The following is a 13,120-nucleotide window of genomic DNA, read 5'->3' as shown; positions in this document are numbered from 1 at the left end:
GTGGTGCAGGAATCAGAGGAACCAGTCAAATAGAGAAACCAGGACCAGAGGGCAGGTCTGCAGCCTGCCACCAGACTGATGCACACCCCCTGCACCAGGCAACCAAGCACCACATCCCCGGGAAAAACAGAGTCAGGCATTGCAAAGCAGAAGTGAGGAGACTTGGGCATGTGGAGCTTGGAAAGGCACAACTGCTATCAAACCATCAGCTGGAGGGTGATGAAAGAAGGAGAGCAAAGCACTAAATCTCAGGCACACTGACTCCCTTGGTAATAGGGTGAAAATATTTAGTTCTTGAAAAAAAACCCCACAGAAGTCACTTTGAAGTCTGTGATGATGCAGAATTTAACAGCAGCACCAAAGACATGCTGTCCTTCCCAGCTGGAGACACACAGAGCCCTCACTCCAGCCAGGCAGCAATGCCAGGATACCCAGGCTGGAAGGAGACTCTGGCTGTATTCATCAGTTCCAGGGCACACACAGTCCCCAAACACAAAGTTACAAATCACCTCCTGCCTTCCCAGCCACCCAAATAACCTGTCCAGAGGCGGCACAGCTCTGCCTTAGACAGATGGGTGTGAGTTTTCACATTTACACATATTTTCTCCAGCACAAACAACAGGCTAAGGTTAAAAATGACAAAAACACAGGGGGGACATATCAACAAGGACAAGGTGAATTCACAACTTTGTATGAATGAATCTTTCATTAATTACATAAATTAATCAAGAGCATAAGTAAAATTGATTCTGTAATGTTGCTGTTGGCATATTTTAAGTAAATTCTGACAGCATTTCTTGTTTTCACCCCAGAATGTTAAATGTAATTAGAACTTAAAATTCAAATTTGTTCTCTACTTCTCTAAGTTGTTTTTATATTGTTTTAGAGTATTTTAGATTATTTCTGAGATTATTTTATATTCATCAAATGCATTTCAGGAAACATTTTATTCAGGGAAAAACTTGCAGTGGTATGTCTAGATTTTAAATAATTACCACCACACCATATCCAGTGGGAGAAAACAACTTTCTGTCCCCTCCCTCTTTGCAGCACTCGAGCAGGAGTGCTGCTTACACAGGTAGACATTCCCAGTGCCACACACCCTCCTCAAACACCTCTCAGCCAGGTCCAGGTCTCTGTCACAGGTGAAGGCTTACAAGTAGATCCCAAATCTCTGAGAGCAGGATTCAACCCCTCCCTTGTCTCACCACAACCACTGCTGCTGCAGCCCTGGAAACCATGTGCACCTCAGCAGCCATGCCTGGAGCAGGGTGAGCACCCTGAGCACCCACAGTGCCCCCACAGCTCAGGGCAGTGAAGCCCCCACGTGTGTTCTTGGTTTTGCTGTCCTACATGGATGTGACATCCTACATGGATGGATACCTGCTCTTCCACATCTGCCCAATGATTTGAAATGCTGCCCACACAGAAATGTTTGTCTCACACATGTTGGCATTAGAAGCAGCTACCTCCAGCCTCCCAGCTGAACACTCTGTACTACTGCATGCTCCAAGTGACACACATGTTGCTAGTGTAGAGCATTTACCACTCCATTAGAAAAAAAAACCAACTCAAAATTCCTTGTTTTCATTTCCATCCTGTTCAAGCTGACAGACTGGATCCTAAAGACTGCATTACAAAGTAGTACACAGAAAAAAAATCCCACAAAGTTCTTTGTTTCAGAGTTCATGCCATGCTCCAAGCTTTATGAATTACCAAAACCTGACCTGGAAGGAATTATTACACACAGATGAGATGCCTGACTAGCTCAACAGCATTAAGTAGATGCTTAGCAATTACTGCAGATTTTTTTTTCTTCTTCAAGTGTATTTGGTGCTAAATTGCACGTTCATTCCAAGACTCTGATACAATCACTGCAAAAATACTCCAAGCCTTCTTGGAGCTTGATGGGGAGGAAAGAGCACCTTCCTAATGCAGGCATCTCTAGTTAGAGGACACCAGTGAATTACATCAGTGAACACACTGCTGATCCCCTCGCCCTCGTTATTTTTACATAATCTTCTCTCCTATTCATTAACACACTTTACCATCCTCCACACTTAAGAGTACTGCAAGTACAGAAATACATTTCACACATTGTTCCTCAAATACATGGTTGATTTCAAATCAACACTTAGGTTTTATAAGTCACTAAAATATTCCGCAGTGGTCTGCACAGACACCATCCCTAACCTGAGCTCAGCTGTCCCACCCTGCCCAGGGCTCTCTACCCAGTCTGGCTTTCCTTCCAGGATCCCACGCAAAGGACAAGCTGGAAAACTTACCACCTCCAAGCTCACGCTGTCTGAAAAGAGACTGTGAAAATATATATTCACAAACTGATGAAAAAGTAACATTTAATCATTGCTGTCATGGAGACGAAGATCAGTACTTGCCATTTCGTAGCTCCTACACCTGGCGCACTGCGAAACTCCTCATACTCTCCCTCTTCTTTTCTCCTCCAAGAGAGGAGTGCTTGACAAATCTCTCCATCAAAGATGTAAGATTTGGGCATCTAATGTTTGCATGCCAGGAGAGGGGGAAAGGTGGCAGAAGAGCAGGGAAAAAAAAAAAGAGGATGAATATGCAAAAGACTCAAGATAAAAATATGCGAAGCCGTTTTTATCTGTGGAACAAAGATTTGTAGAAGAAATGTTAAAACTGCCACAAATGAAGTATGAATAGAAACGTACATGTATGAAACAGCAGAAGAAATAACTGAGCAAGCCTTTGAAGAGCAGCATGTATGGATAACAAGGGATGTGACTGACAGCAATAAAGTGGGAAGATGCTGAGAAATGTGTTGTTTCCACCCAGCCCAGGAAGCCTGAGCTCCAAATGGCCGTGGTACAGCAGCAGACCTGTGCTTTGGCAATGTGAGGGAGAGTGTGTGCTGTGAGCCATTCCTCTTCACATTATTATGTACCAGCCAAGGCACCCCAAACGGGAAAAGACAACAGGCAGCCTTACTTGAGATTTAGGACAGGTGAAGCAGGATACTGAGGCAAAACACAGCCCCACAGGTCCTGCTGAATCCCAAAGGATATAAAAGACATTTCCAAAAGCCATTGCTCCTGTCCTCTGTAGCACCTAGTCCTGGCCAGACTGCTTGGACACACACATCCCTTGGTGTGGGTGGTGTGTGGGGGTGGCTACAGTGAACTTCAACAAGAGAAATCACCATGCCCTTCCATAGTGTCTCAAGCTGAAGTGAGAGGATGTTTTAGTACTGAGCTTTCATAAATAAAAATATACATCATAAATACTCAGCTACTTCTCGGGGCCAGCTGGTGACATGGGCACTGAGCAGCATCAAAACACTCCCAACATGAGCAGAGGGGTACAAGGCATGGCCAATGGGTGATAATCACAGGGCTCTGCTTTGTAAAGACCTGAAGTATTTTACTGCAGCTTAAATTCCTCTATCAGCCATTAACACATTTAACTAACACACATTGGCTACTATAGGTGACAAACAGTATTATCAACAAAACTAGCTCAATGCTGTTGCATAGAAGTCACACCTGAATTAGCCATTAGACAGCTGATTCTCCCAGAACAGAACCAGGAATCACTATTTCTCCTGACCCTTAGCCTTGGAGTAAAATGGAAAATTAAAGCTCTTCTTTCTCTTACTGGAAAAAGCTGCTTAACTGTCTGAAAAGCACACCTCTGTGGGACTTTCAGTCAGGCTTATGAGAGTTTTCTAGTGGATGAATTTCCAGAACCTGGTCTGAGGGAAAGCACTGACAGATGGAGAGCCTCAGCCAAGACTGGGACCCCCAAGCTCTTCCCTGTCCCTGAGCCCACAGCTCAAACTTCCACAACAGCACAATCCCCAGACTCCATGGGCACTGTTGGCTGGCAGCAAGGAGAGGCAGGGAGGTTCCAGCTCCTCCTGGCCATGCCTCCAAGCTCCAGAGCTGCCTGTGGTGTGTGCTCTCCCTGCAGTCCCAGCAGCCAAGCAGGCAAGTTGTTTTTTACAGTTATCCCAGGCTTACATTGGTGCCCTTCCATCAGTCATTGCCAGTTCTCCAAACCAACAAATGACACTCCCACAGGGCAAAGCTCACTCCTAACTTTGAGTTTATCAGCAACTAGAGATGAAAGTGTGCTATCCATGCATCCATGTGGCTTCCGTCAGTCACTAACAGAGGGACAGCTTTTGTTCCAGCAATAATTATGAACAAAGTTCTTCCTGAGAGATCATTCCTGCATTTGCATGAGCACAGCCCAAAAAGAAACACCAACTCTACTCTAATTCCTCCACATTCAAATCCTAAGAGGAAAAAAAAAAAACAAACCAAGAAGAATTCATGGTAAGAGAGACATTTCCCAAAGGACAACTTGCCTGTAAGACTTCCCGTGGCTGCTAAGCAACCTCTGTGTGCCTGTCCCTGAGGAGATGTGGAAGCCATTCCACACAGCCTGAACCAGCTACCCAGAGAAAGAAGAGCCAAACTGCAACGTGTTAGCTGTGTGTGCACAGGGGTGGCTGGCAGGTTCCCTGGCTTGCACCACTTCCTTCAGCACCTGGAAGCAGTCCTGCAAAAGGCAAGCCTGGATAACAACAGAATCCAGTGTTGTTCCTGTGAAGTCTGCCACTTCTCCATGCAGCATCAAGAACTCTGGGGCAATCAGCATTGTATGGAGCTGAGGAACTGAGCAGCTAATGGCAGAGAAGGAGATGCCTGCCTATGGAGGTTCCTTTGATGCCAGTTAAGATATGAAGAGCACCATTCCATTTCCCACTGTCATGCAGGACTGGCTCAACAAAAGCTAAGCTGATTCCAGTACAAAAATACTCAGACCCTAAGACCCACAGAACCCCACTAACATGAGCCCAGTATCTCTTGCTATTACCAGAGGTGCCTATTTTTACATATTCTGCTGCTGTAAAACACTTTCTCTGTACAGCAAATGTCTTACTTTAGAAGAACTTTCAACATGATTTCTGACATCCTCATAACCAATCTGGGGAGATGTAAACTAGGCAGACTGCAAGGTGGACAGAATCTTGGCTGGATTTTCAGGCTCAGAGGGTGGCACTGAACAGTTGGAAGCAAACCAGTTACAAGCAGAATTCCGCAGGGGCTGATATTCAAGCCCAAACTGTTTAACACTGTCATATTTGACTTCTATAGTCAATAATCTCAGCAGCAGAATGGAAATAGAGGGTCACCACTTCCTGCTGGAGGCAATTCCTAGAAAGGAGCAGAGGAGAGTCCAGGGCAGAAGGGAGGCTGATTGAAAACTCAGTTGATCATGACACGACACTATTGTGAAGAGATTTGAGGTGCAATTCCCCTTGTACCATTTCATCTTCCAGAAAGGAAAACAGCTGGGATTTAATGCTGAAGGTGCGTTGAGCATCCAGTTTCTCCTCTACAAATTCAGGCCACAGAGAAAATTTTCAGGATAGAACTTCTGAACTGAACACCGCCATTTAACAAAAAAAAAAAAAACAAAACACTAGAGCACTTAAAATGAGATGCCAGGGCTCAAGCACGAGAGCTGGCCAGGGTTCACATTGAATGAGAAAGGACAGAAAAGGGTCTGTGCAGCTGCTCACCCCATGTCCACTGTCCCAGGAAAAGGAGTGAACTACATAGTGCAGGAACACACTGAGCCCTTCAAGTCCAGGTTGCTTCCAGTGCTAATAAAGTGGGAAGGCATGAAATTTACTTGCTTAGTGATCACTACTGAAGACTGATTTGAGGGACATGGGGGGAAGCTGCAGAGAACCAGAGCAGAGCTGAAAATGGAAATAGTCTTGAGAATCCATGAGCACTTCATCTCAGCCAAATTCCCTGTAACAGCACATGAAGTGGTTGGAGAGCTGTGGCAGCATTGGCTCTTGGCAGCAGTCAGAAGGCATCAGGGGTTTGTTATCTTGGTTATAGACTTTCAGCAGAGTAAAAATGAGCCTCTTGTGGCAGACTGGGGGGAGTAAAAAGTGTTACCTTCTAGTATGAACAGAGTAAATAACATTACTGATGTGCGCCCTTTATAAAATGTAACTTGCAATCCCTTAAAAAGATGATTAGACTTTTTGGTAGAGGTCAAGAAAGGTTTAGCTGACTGAAGCAAGTGACACTAATAATATAATCATCTTACACTTATAGCCAGGGAATTGCAGATGTTGCACATCCAGGTATTTCTGTCAGCTTGTGATTAACAAGGGGCACACTTGAAGGAACAAGCTCAGCAAAATTCTAGAAACAACATTTAGAAAGTACTTATTGAACGTTGACATGAAAGGCTCATACTTTATGCCTTCAGCTTTGTTTTGTATTTTGTTATGACAGTTTTGTATCTGGGACTTTTTGTTGGTTTTTTTTCCCTTCCCCCACACACAGAATATATTCTAGATTGTACACATAATCCATAAATATTAACGTTATAGCCAATTTATTACAGATATTATTTCCCTGATACTGAAACAATGTTATATATAAATATTTCTACATTAATACAAACACATGCAAAACAAATCAGAAAACAGAAGTCTTGAGTAAAGAATGACCAAACTGCAAAAAAAATTATAAATTGTGTACTTTGCAAGTGTTTGTGGTTGCAGTATCCAACTCTGATCCCAGAGAAAAAACAAAAAATCCTTCTTGCTGTCAGTATTTTGGTTTGCACAGAGAAATCTGTCAGAATCATTGATTATCTTTTTAATATTATGATTACAGGAAAAGAGTTTTTCAATGCAGTTACACATTATTTGAAACCGTGGCACATAGCTTAAAAAGCAAAGGAATAGTAACATCACCAAAAAAGTGGGATTTCTAAGTACCATGCACAGAAAATTGTTGGTATGTCAACCACCTTAAGAAGGGAAGGGCAAAGATAAAGCCTTAAATGCCATTTTCCCCTGCAACTTCTCCATGTTTCTTCCTAAAAAGTGACAGCAATATTTTAATGACCCAATCTATGACAGGTAACAGAGATAAAAGCAGTCTGTACTGATGGTAAGAAAAGGAAATCCACATTGGCCAAGTTTCTTTATTTGATACTTCACATCTTCACTCAATACTATTACTGAATGTTTGAAAAACTGTCCTGTACACCATGAATATACAAAATTTATCTGAAGCATTAAATCTGTAAAAATAGGAACAATTCAGTCAGACCAAGTGTAACTGAAGACCTGGCAGACAGTGAAGGGAATTGTTTATCCGGGCTGAGACACAGTCAGAAATTAAGACTTAACTAAAAGAACCACAGACTATTAAGGAAACAGAACTACGTAAATTAAGATTTTACTAATTTGTCAGAAGATAGGAGAGGGAAAGGTAATGGATTTTATTTTAAATCAGTAAGCATAATGTGATTTTTAGAGACACCTTGGAGGTCTAATTACATACAACTAGAAAACTCACTGCCTTCAGGCACCCTCATATCAAGTGCAAATCTGCGCAGTTATAGAATATATTTATAAAATATACTATATGCAAACATCTTTACAGAGCTTTAAATCAAGCCAAAAAGTAAATATACTTGATGGGACAACAGGAAAAAAAAATCAAAAATGTGGGCAGTGTGACTGTGGCCCTGCAAAGCCAGAGGAAACCACTCAGGTTATCTGCAACAAAAAGAAGATGGGATTTGCACCTTAAAAGTTGACTGTTAACAAAAATGAAGAAAATTATCTTCTGTGCTTCTGAAAATTAACATAAAATTAGCTTTCGTGACTTTTCCATATTATTGTTATCTTAAAATAACTTCTAAAGCACAATGTCAATCCTTGAATACCAATAACCAATCACGTAATTGAAAGTGAAAGGGTTTCCAGCTAAATTCAAATTAAAAACTACATAATTCTAAGGAGTGTAATGCTCTGGAAAAAGCTTTAAATTAAATTATTTTACTTGTAAAGCTAGTGTTAGGTTTTTTTAGTTAGAAAACAACTGGAAGCAAGAAAGCTGCAAGAGTACAAATGACAAAATCCTTTTTAGATACACCACGTGAAAGTGTGAATTATCCACTGATGCAGACAGAAACATCCATTTGCTACATTATTTGCTTCCTTACTTCATTCCATTGCATGTACACACAGCGTAAGTATTAAAATGCAGAATAATAAATAAACCGGCTCAGATTACTAGCAAGGGGCAAAACACAATCCAGAATTGTGCTCTATCTAGTTTCTGTTTCAGCAGTCTTTTTCTCTTCAGTTCAAGTGAAAAATCATAGTCAGACTTCCAAAAAGAGTCGTTCTTTTTTTTATCAGAAACTTAAGTTCATTTGCCCAGGTTCATAACCCAAGACATTTCTGTGAAGGAAGCACAGTGCAAATTATAGGACTAATAAAATTTGCTTACATAGAAAGAAGTTTACTTGATTAATGTTAATTGGTATCTTTATGAAATACATTGTAAAACAAGGATTAAATAACAGGACTGAGTTTGTTTGGGGTTTTTTCCTTAGACTTTTTTCCTCATCCCTCCTTTGAAAAGCTTACTGAATTACAAAAATCTTTAATAAAGTTCCAGTCTTCAGCAGATAATCATTATAAATGCTGCCAATCAATGCCAACTAGAGTTTGATTTGCTTCTTGTGCATGTCCAATTTCCTCTGTAATACTGTGCTGCTGCCAGAGTTTTTGAATCTTTTTAAATCGTTCTTTGCACAGATGTAAGGGATTCCCACGTCTGAAAAGGAGATAACACTTATCAGGAATGAAAAAACACTGCAACTAAGCACAAACACTCATGTGTGACATACTAAGTATTAAATAACCCCATAAAATACTACAACATTTAGATAACCCTTGAACATTATTCTGTTATCAGAGCAAATCAATAGGTATTTGGATGAGTAACCTGCAGTGCTACCTTGTCTGGTGCCCCTTCCTTACAGCTCAACAGTTCCCTCCAGCCTCTGGGAACCTCAAATCCAGCCCACAGAACTCCAAATGCAGGGTTTTAGCAACCTCTCTGGGTTGAACCAGTTCATATTCTCTGATTTTGGCCCGTTTCAGAAATAGCAAGCATTAACAATATCAAGTCCCTAAATTATCCTCATCCAGGAAGCAGAGATACGAGTTAAGACAAAGAACTACCACATTGAATAAAAAAAAGCCATAGTACTTCCACTTGGTATTAAATTAACACAGGTTATAAAAACAAATGCACGAGACACAAATGACATTTTCAGCCTTAGTTTCTAGTCAACTTCACAGATGCTAGAAAGATTTAACTTTAAGCAGTTTTCAGGACAACTGTTTTTAATTTGGGGAAGATCATGCATGAAATATTTTTCACCTAAACCCACGTATTAACATTAAAACATCTGAAGGTACTAGATGCAGCAGCAGTGTAAAAAAAAAATGTTACCCAAATAATTAAAATAAAAAAATAACAAAAAAGTTATTTTTCCTAATTATAGATACTTCTATAATTCCTGTCTTTAAAAGACACAGTTTTTAAAATATTTACCTGAGTCCCTGGTCTGTCTCTCCATAGTCATCAAGATAAGGAGGAGGATAAAAACAGCCCTTTGTTTTCCCAGCTAAAAATAGCACCTGACATTCTCGTACTCTGGAGAGAAACAGAGAGAAGATTTTTAGGTATTGCTTTTTAGGTGAATAGTGTCTCATACCTTCATAGACACTGCTTTTCCAGTTCTCACCTACTTTCATTCTGTACAATCTGCATGTACAGATTTTTAAATGCACTATTTTTTAAAACTACAACTCTCATTCTCTTCCTGCTATAACTCCTCAGTAGCAGTTAAAACAATGTTGTTTCATGTCTTAATATTTGCAGGCTGTGTAAAATACTCAAGAGAACCATACGAAAATAAAACAATTTTGCTTCTCATTAATCTTTGCAAAGTGAAAACAGACATTATCTAACTTTTCCCTGTATGCAGGAAGACAACTAAAATGAATTTTTATGTTTTTACCAGCTACAGCAGCAACAAAATGAAAGTATTTACCTTCATCATTTTGTAATACTTGAGTAGAAATAAATGCACAGGCAAAACAAATTCCCTTGAAAATGAAATTTGAACTTTCTTTGAAATTTTATCTTCAAAGAAGCAACCTCTGAACCTTACACCAAAGCCCAGGAAGATGAATACACTTCAGTTTTTAGGCAACCCTGTTGTTAACAAAACACTGCCCGCAATCACATGTATAGAACTATTAATTTAGTGACTATACACACCCTCTAACCCAGCAATGAGAGGAGAGGTGTTCAGCTCCTTACCTAAGGAATATGCCCACTCCAGAACCACAGGTGTACGTATGTGCAGTACAGGCTCCAACATCTTCCCCTTCAAGTTCAGTCTGACAGCAGTAACTCTGAGAACACAGCATGGTCCCACACACAAGGCACAATGTTGGGGCTCTGCTTTTGTCACCACCTGATTTCGGACACCTTTTGTTAGGAAAAAAAGAAAGAAAAAGAAATCCACTGTATGTGTAAACTCTAGATAGTAAAAAGATTCAGAACTACTTTTGACCATTTATACAGTTAACAGCTAAAATTTCCATTTCCGTGTTTAACTGAAATACAGGGCACTTTGGCTGATAAATGCTATGTGCCCTTTATGATTCCATTGACAACTTTCAGGTTAAAGGCTTCCCAGCTGATGAAAGGAGCAGCAGACTTTGGGGTGCTCTGTAATTGCACACAACTTACGAGAAATTGGATGCTTGGTTAATGAGGCAGCTGTAGTCGTCCGGAAGGTCTATTAATTTGTTGGATTCTCTTGCATAGCTAGAATAAAGCAATCAAATCAGCACTCATATTTCAATGAATAATACACAAGTGGCTTCAAACTCATCCATGTTTTCCTGACTAATCTAAACAGCATCTGTGAGTAATTAATTTTTTTAAGTTTCCCTCTTTTCTGCCATTCTTTGAGTAAAATGGTACCACATAAAAAGACGAACACACAAGATCTCTCAAATAAACCTCCTCCCATTTTCTTAGTCTTATATTTTATCAATCTGAGAAAATGCAGAGGTAGAAAATACATGTCATTTGTATACTTTTAGTAAACCTAATTATGAGGTCACTACAGATTTAAAGAAATTTTTTTTCTCTCCTGTATAAGTTTGTTTGTATTTTCTTTTTGTCACTGACATTGAAAATAGTCTGACTTTCAAGTTGTATCCTGAAGAGAATGAAATATGCATGCCATGTAAAGGACCTATTTAATATCAAACACTTAATATATTTAAAAGTAACTTAAATACTTAATATATTTAAAAGTAACAGATACTATACACAAAATTCTAATAATCTTCAATTTTAGAAATAATACAAATTAGACTGTGAAATGCAAACAGAAGTTTGTAACAGAAGCAATGGTACAAGAGCATGCTGAGAGGAAAAAGAAATCACTGTCAAGTTAGACATAAGCTTGGGAAGAGCAGGTAAGAATCAGCAAAAGGAACACATAGAAAAGATCCCAACAATCACATGTGGCAGGAAATCAATTACACAATCAAAATACTCTTACTGTGTAAGAAATTCTGTTAAATGGTCTGGTATTTCACAGATTGAGTGTTTAATTTTTATTTTTATCTCAACCTTATTGTATGCATAATGTTAAAAGATTGCCTTTATGTATTTAGCACAGGAGATTAAGAAGCAGGGATATGTTTTTAATGACAGCACTGTGAATTTCACATTCATTTCTAATTATTAGGATAATTGTTAACCACTATTTTTACCCAGCCTTCAGAAAGAACAACACCCTAAATGCTTTTCTACACCCACTAAGTATTAAATGCATTCTGAATTCAAAGTAATTGTGCAGCAAGAACAAATGTATGAAAAGCTGATTTTCTTTTCAGCAATTGACTCAGTGTTAGCTTTACTGAAGGAATTGGATTCTTTAAAAAGACAATTTAAAAAGCTCTTCAATGCCTGGTATATTTAAAGAAAGGTTATACACATCCTTTAGCAACATCATATTTTTTGCATCAGAAGGTACAAAGTAATAGGAAACATGAGATGAAATTTTATGATGGCATATCAGTCTAAATAAAACCCCAATATTAAACTTCACCTTTAAAATCTACTCATTTAAGCATTATTTCCTTTTCTTACAATATTAAAAAAATCACTTCTTCCCTAATATCTTTATTATTCAACAAAGCAGAACAGATATGATGTTATTATAAACACCCATTAGAAAAAGTTTTTTGAGAATGCTGCAACATTAAAGTTTTTATGTTTACCTGATAGCATGTCTCTTGCCTTCCAGGTATCTTTTTACTTCATTGTTATTGCACCAACTACAAGGAAAAAAAAAATGGCTTTTAACTTCAATAGATGATAGAAATAGAAATGAGCAAAAAATCCAAAGTACACCTATTAAAAAACCACTACAACCAAAATGGTTTCTCTCAAAACACTTCCTTCATAAACACTGATCAAAATCTGTGATTCACTTCCATAGGTATTCCTGGGAGAATATTTACACTACTATAGTGTGCAAGATTCCTTATTATATTAAAACTAAGCACAAAACCACAACTTACCTTTCTATTAACGTGTTCAGAATCTCACTGTTTTCTTGAAAAAGGCAAGTGAGGTTGTTTGGCAAGGAAAGATAGCTACATAAGTGTTCAAACTGGTTTGCTCCATTTACTGAAAAACAAAAAAGGTGTAATTCTCATAACTTCATTTTTAAAATGGTTCTGATGATCACCTTCAGGTTCACATTCTATCCCTACATATGCCATATGTGGAGGACAGTAAAGAATGTTACCAACATCGATTATCTGGGGTGTAACAGTGAATTTACAGAGATATAATAGTATATAATGGATATAATAATCCATGGTTTGGATTGGAGGGCACCCTAAAGACAATCTCATTCCAACCCCCCTGCCATGGATAGGGACACCTTTCACTAGATCAGGCTGCTCAAAGTCCCATCCTACCTGGCCTTAATATTAATTATTAGCAGATGCTGATTGAATGAAATCAATGCAAGCAAAAGCAGGTCTCATTTGAAAACAACAATCCATAGGAGCTTTGAAACAATCAAAATTTCATTATTAAGAAGAAGGGAATCAATCTCTATTTTAAGTAATCTAGAATGGCATTTACCTCTATATTAAAAATACATTTTAAAAACAACCAAATTCTTT

General features: G+C 39.0%; 1 protein-coding gene across 5 annotated transcripts in view; it reads right to left on the bottom strand.

Annotated features, from left to right (window-relative positions):
- Nucleotides 1–6,994: 6,994 nt before the first annotated feature.
- Nucleotides 6,995–13,120, bottom strand: part of UBR2 (ubiquitin protein ligase E3 component n-recognin 2) — a 55,388-nt gene continuing 49,262 nt past the window's right edge. For all 5 annotated transcript variants that reach the window (XM_071427009.1, XM_071426999.1, XM_071427018.1 and 2 more), the window contains 6 exons: nt 12,506–12,614; nt 12,203–12,259; nt 10,653–10,730; nt 10,218–10,388; nt 9,444–9,545; nt 6,995–8,657 (listed from right to left, as the gene is read on the bottom strand). In XM_071427009.1, the coding sequence (XP_071283110.1) occupies nt 8,516–8,657; nt 9,444–9,545; nt 10,218–10,388; nt 10,653–10,730; nt 12,203–12,259; nt 12,506–12,614 (659 nt within the window). In that variant the 3' untranslated portion in view covers nt 6,995–8,515. The remainder of the gene's footprint in view (nt 8,658–9,443; nt 9,546–10,217; nt 10,389–10,652; nt 10,731–12,202; nt 12,260–12,505; nt 12,615–13,120) is intronic.

This window comes from Agelaius tricolor, unplaced genomic scaffold (assembly GCF_023055355.1).
Source record: "Agelaius tricolor isolate 1412-34295 unplaced genomic scaffold, bAgeTri1.0.p SCAF_1, whole genome shotgun sequence".
NCBI classification, from domain to species: domain Eukaryota; kingdom Metazoa; phylum Chordata; class Aves; order Passeriformes; family Icteridae; genus Agelaius; species Agelaius tricolor.
Note: the sequence above shows the minus strand (reverse complement) of the source record. Positions and strands in the feature narration are given on the sequence as shown.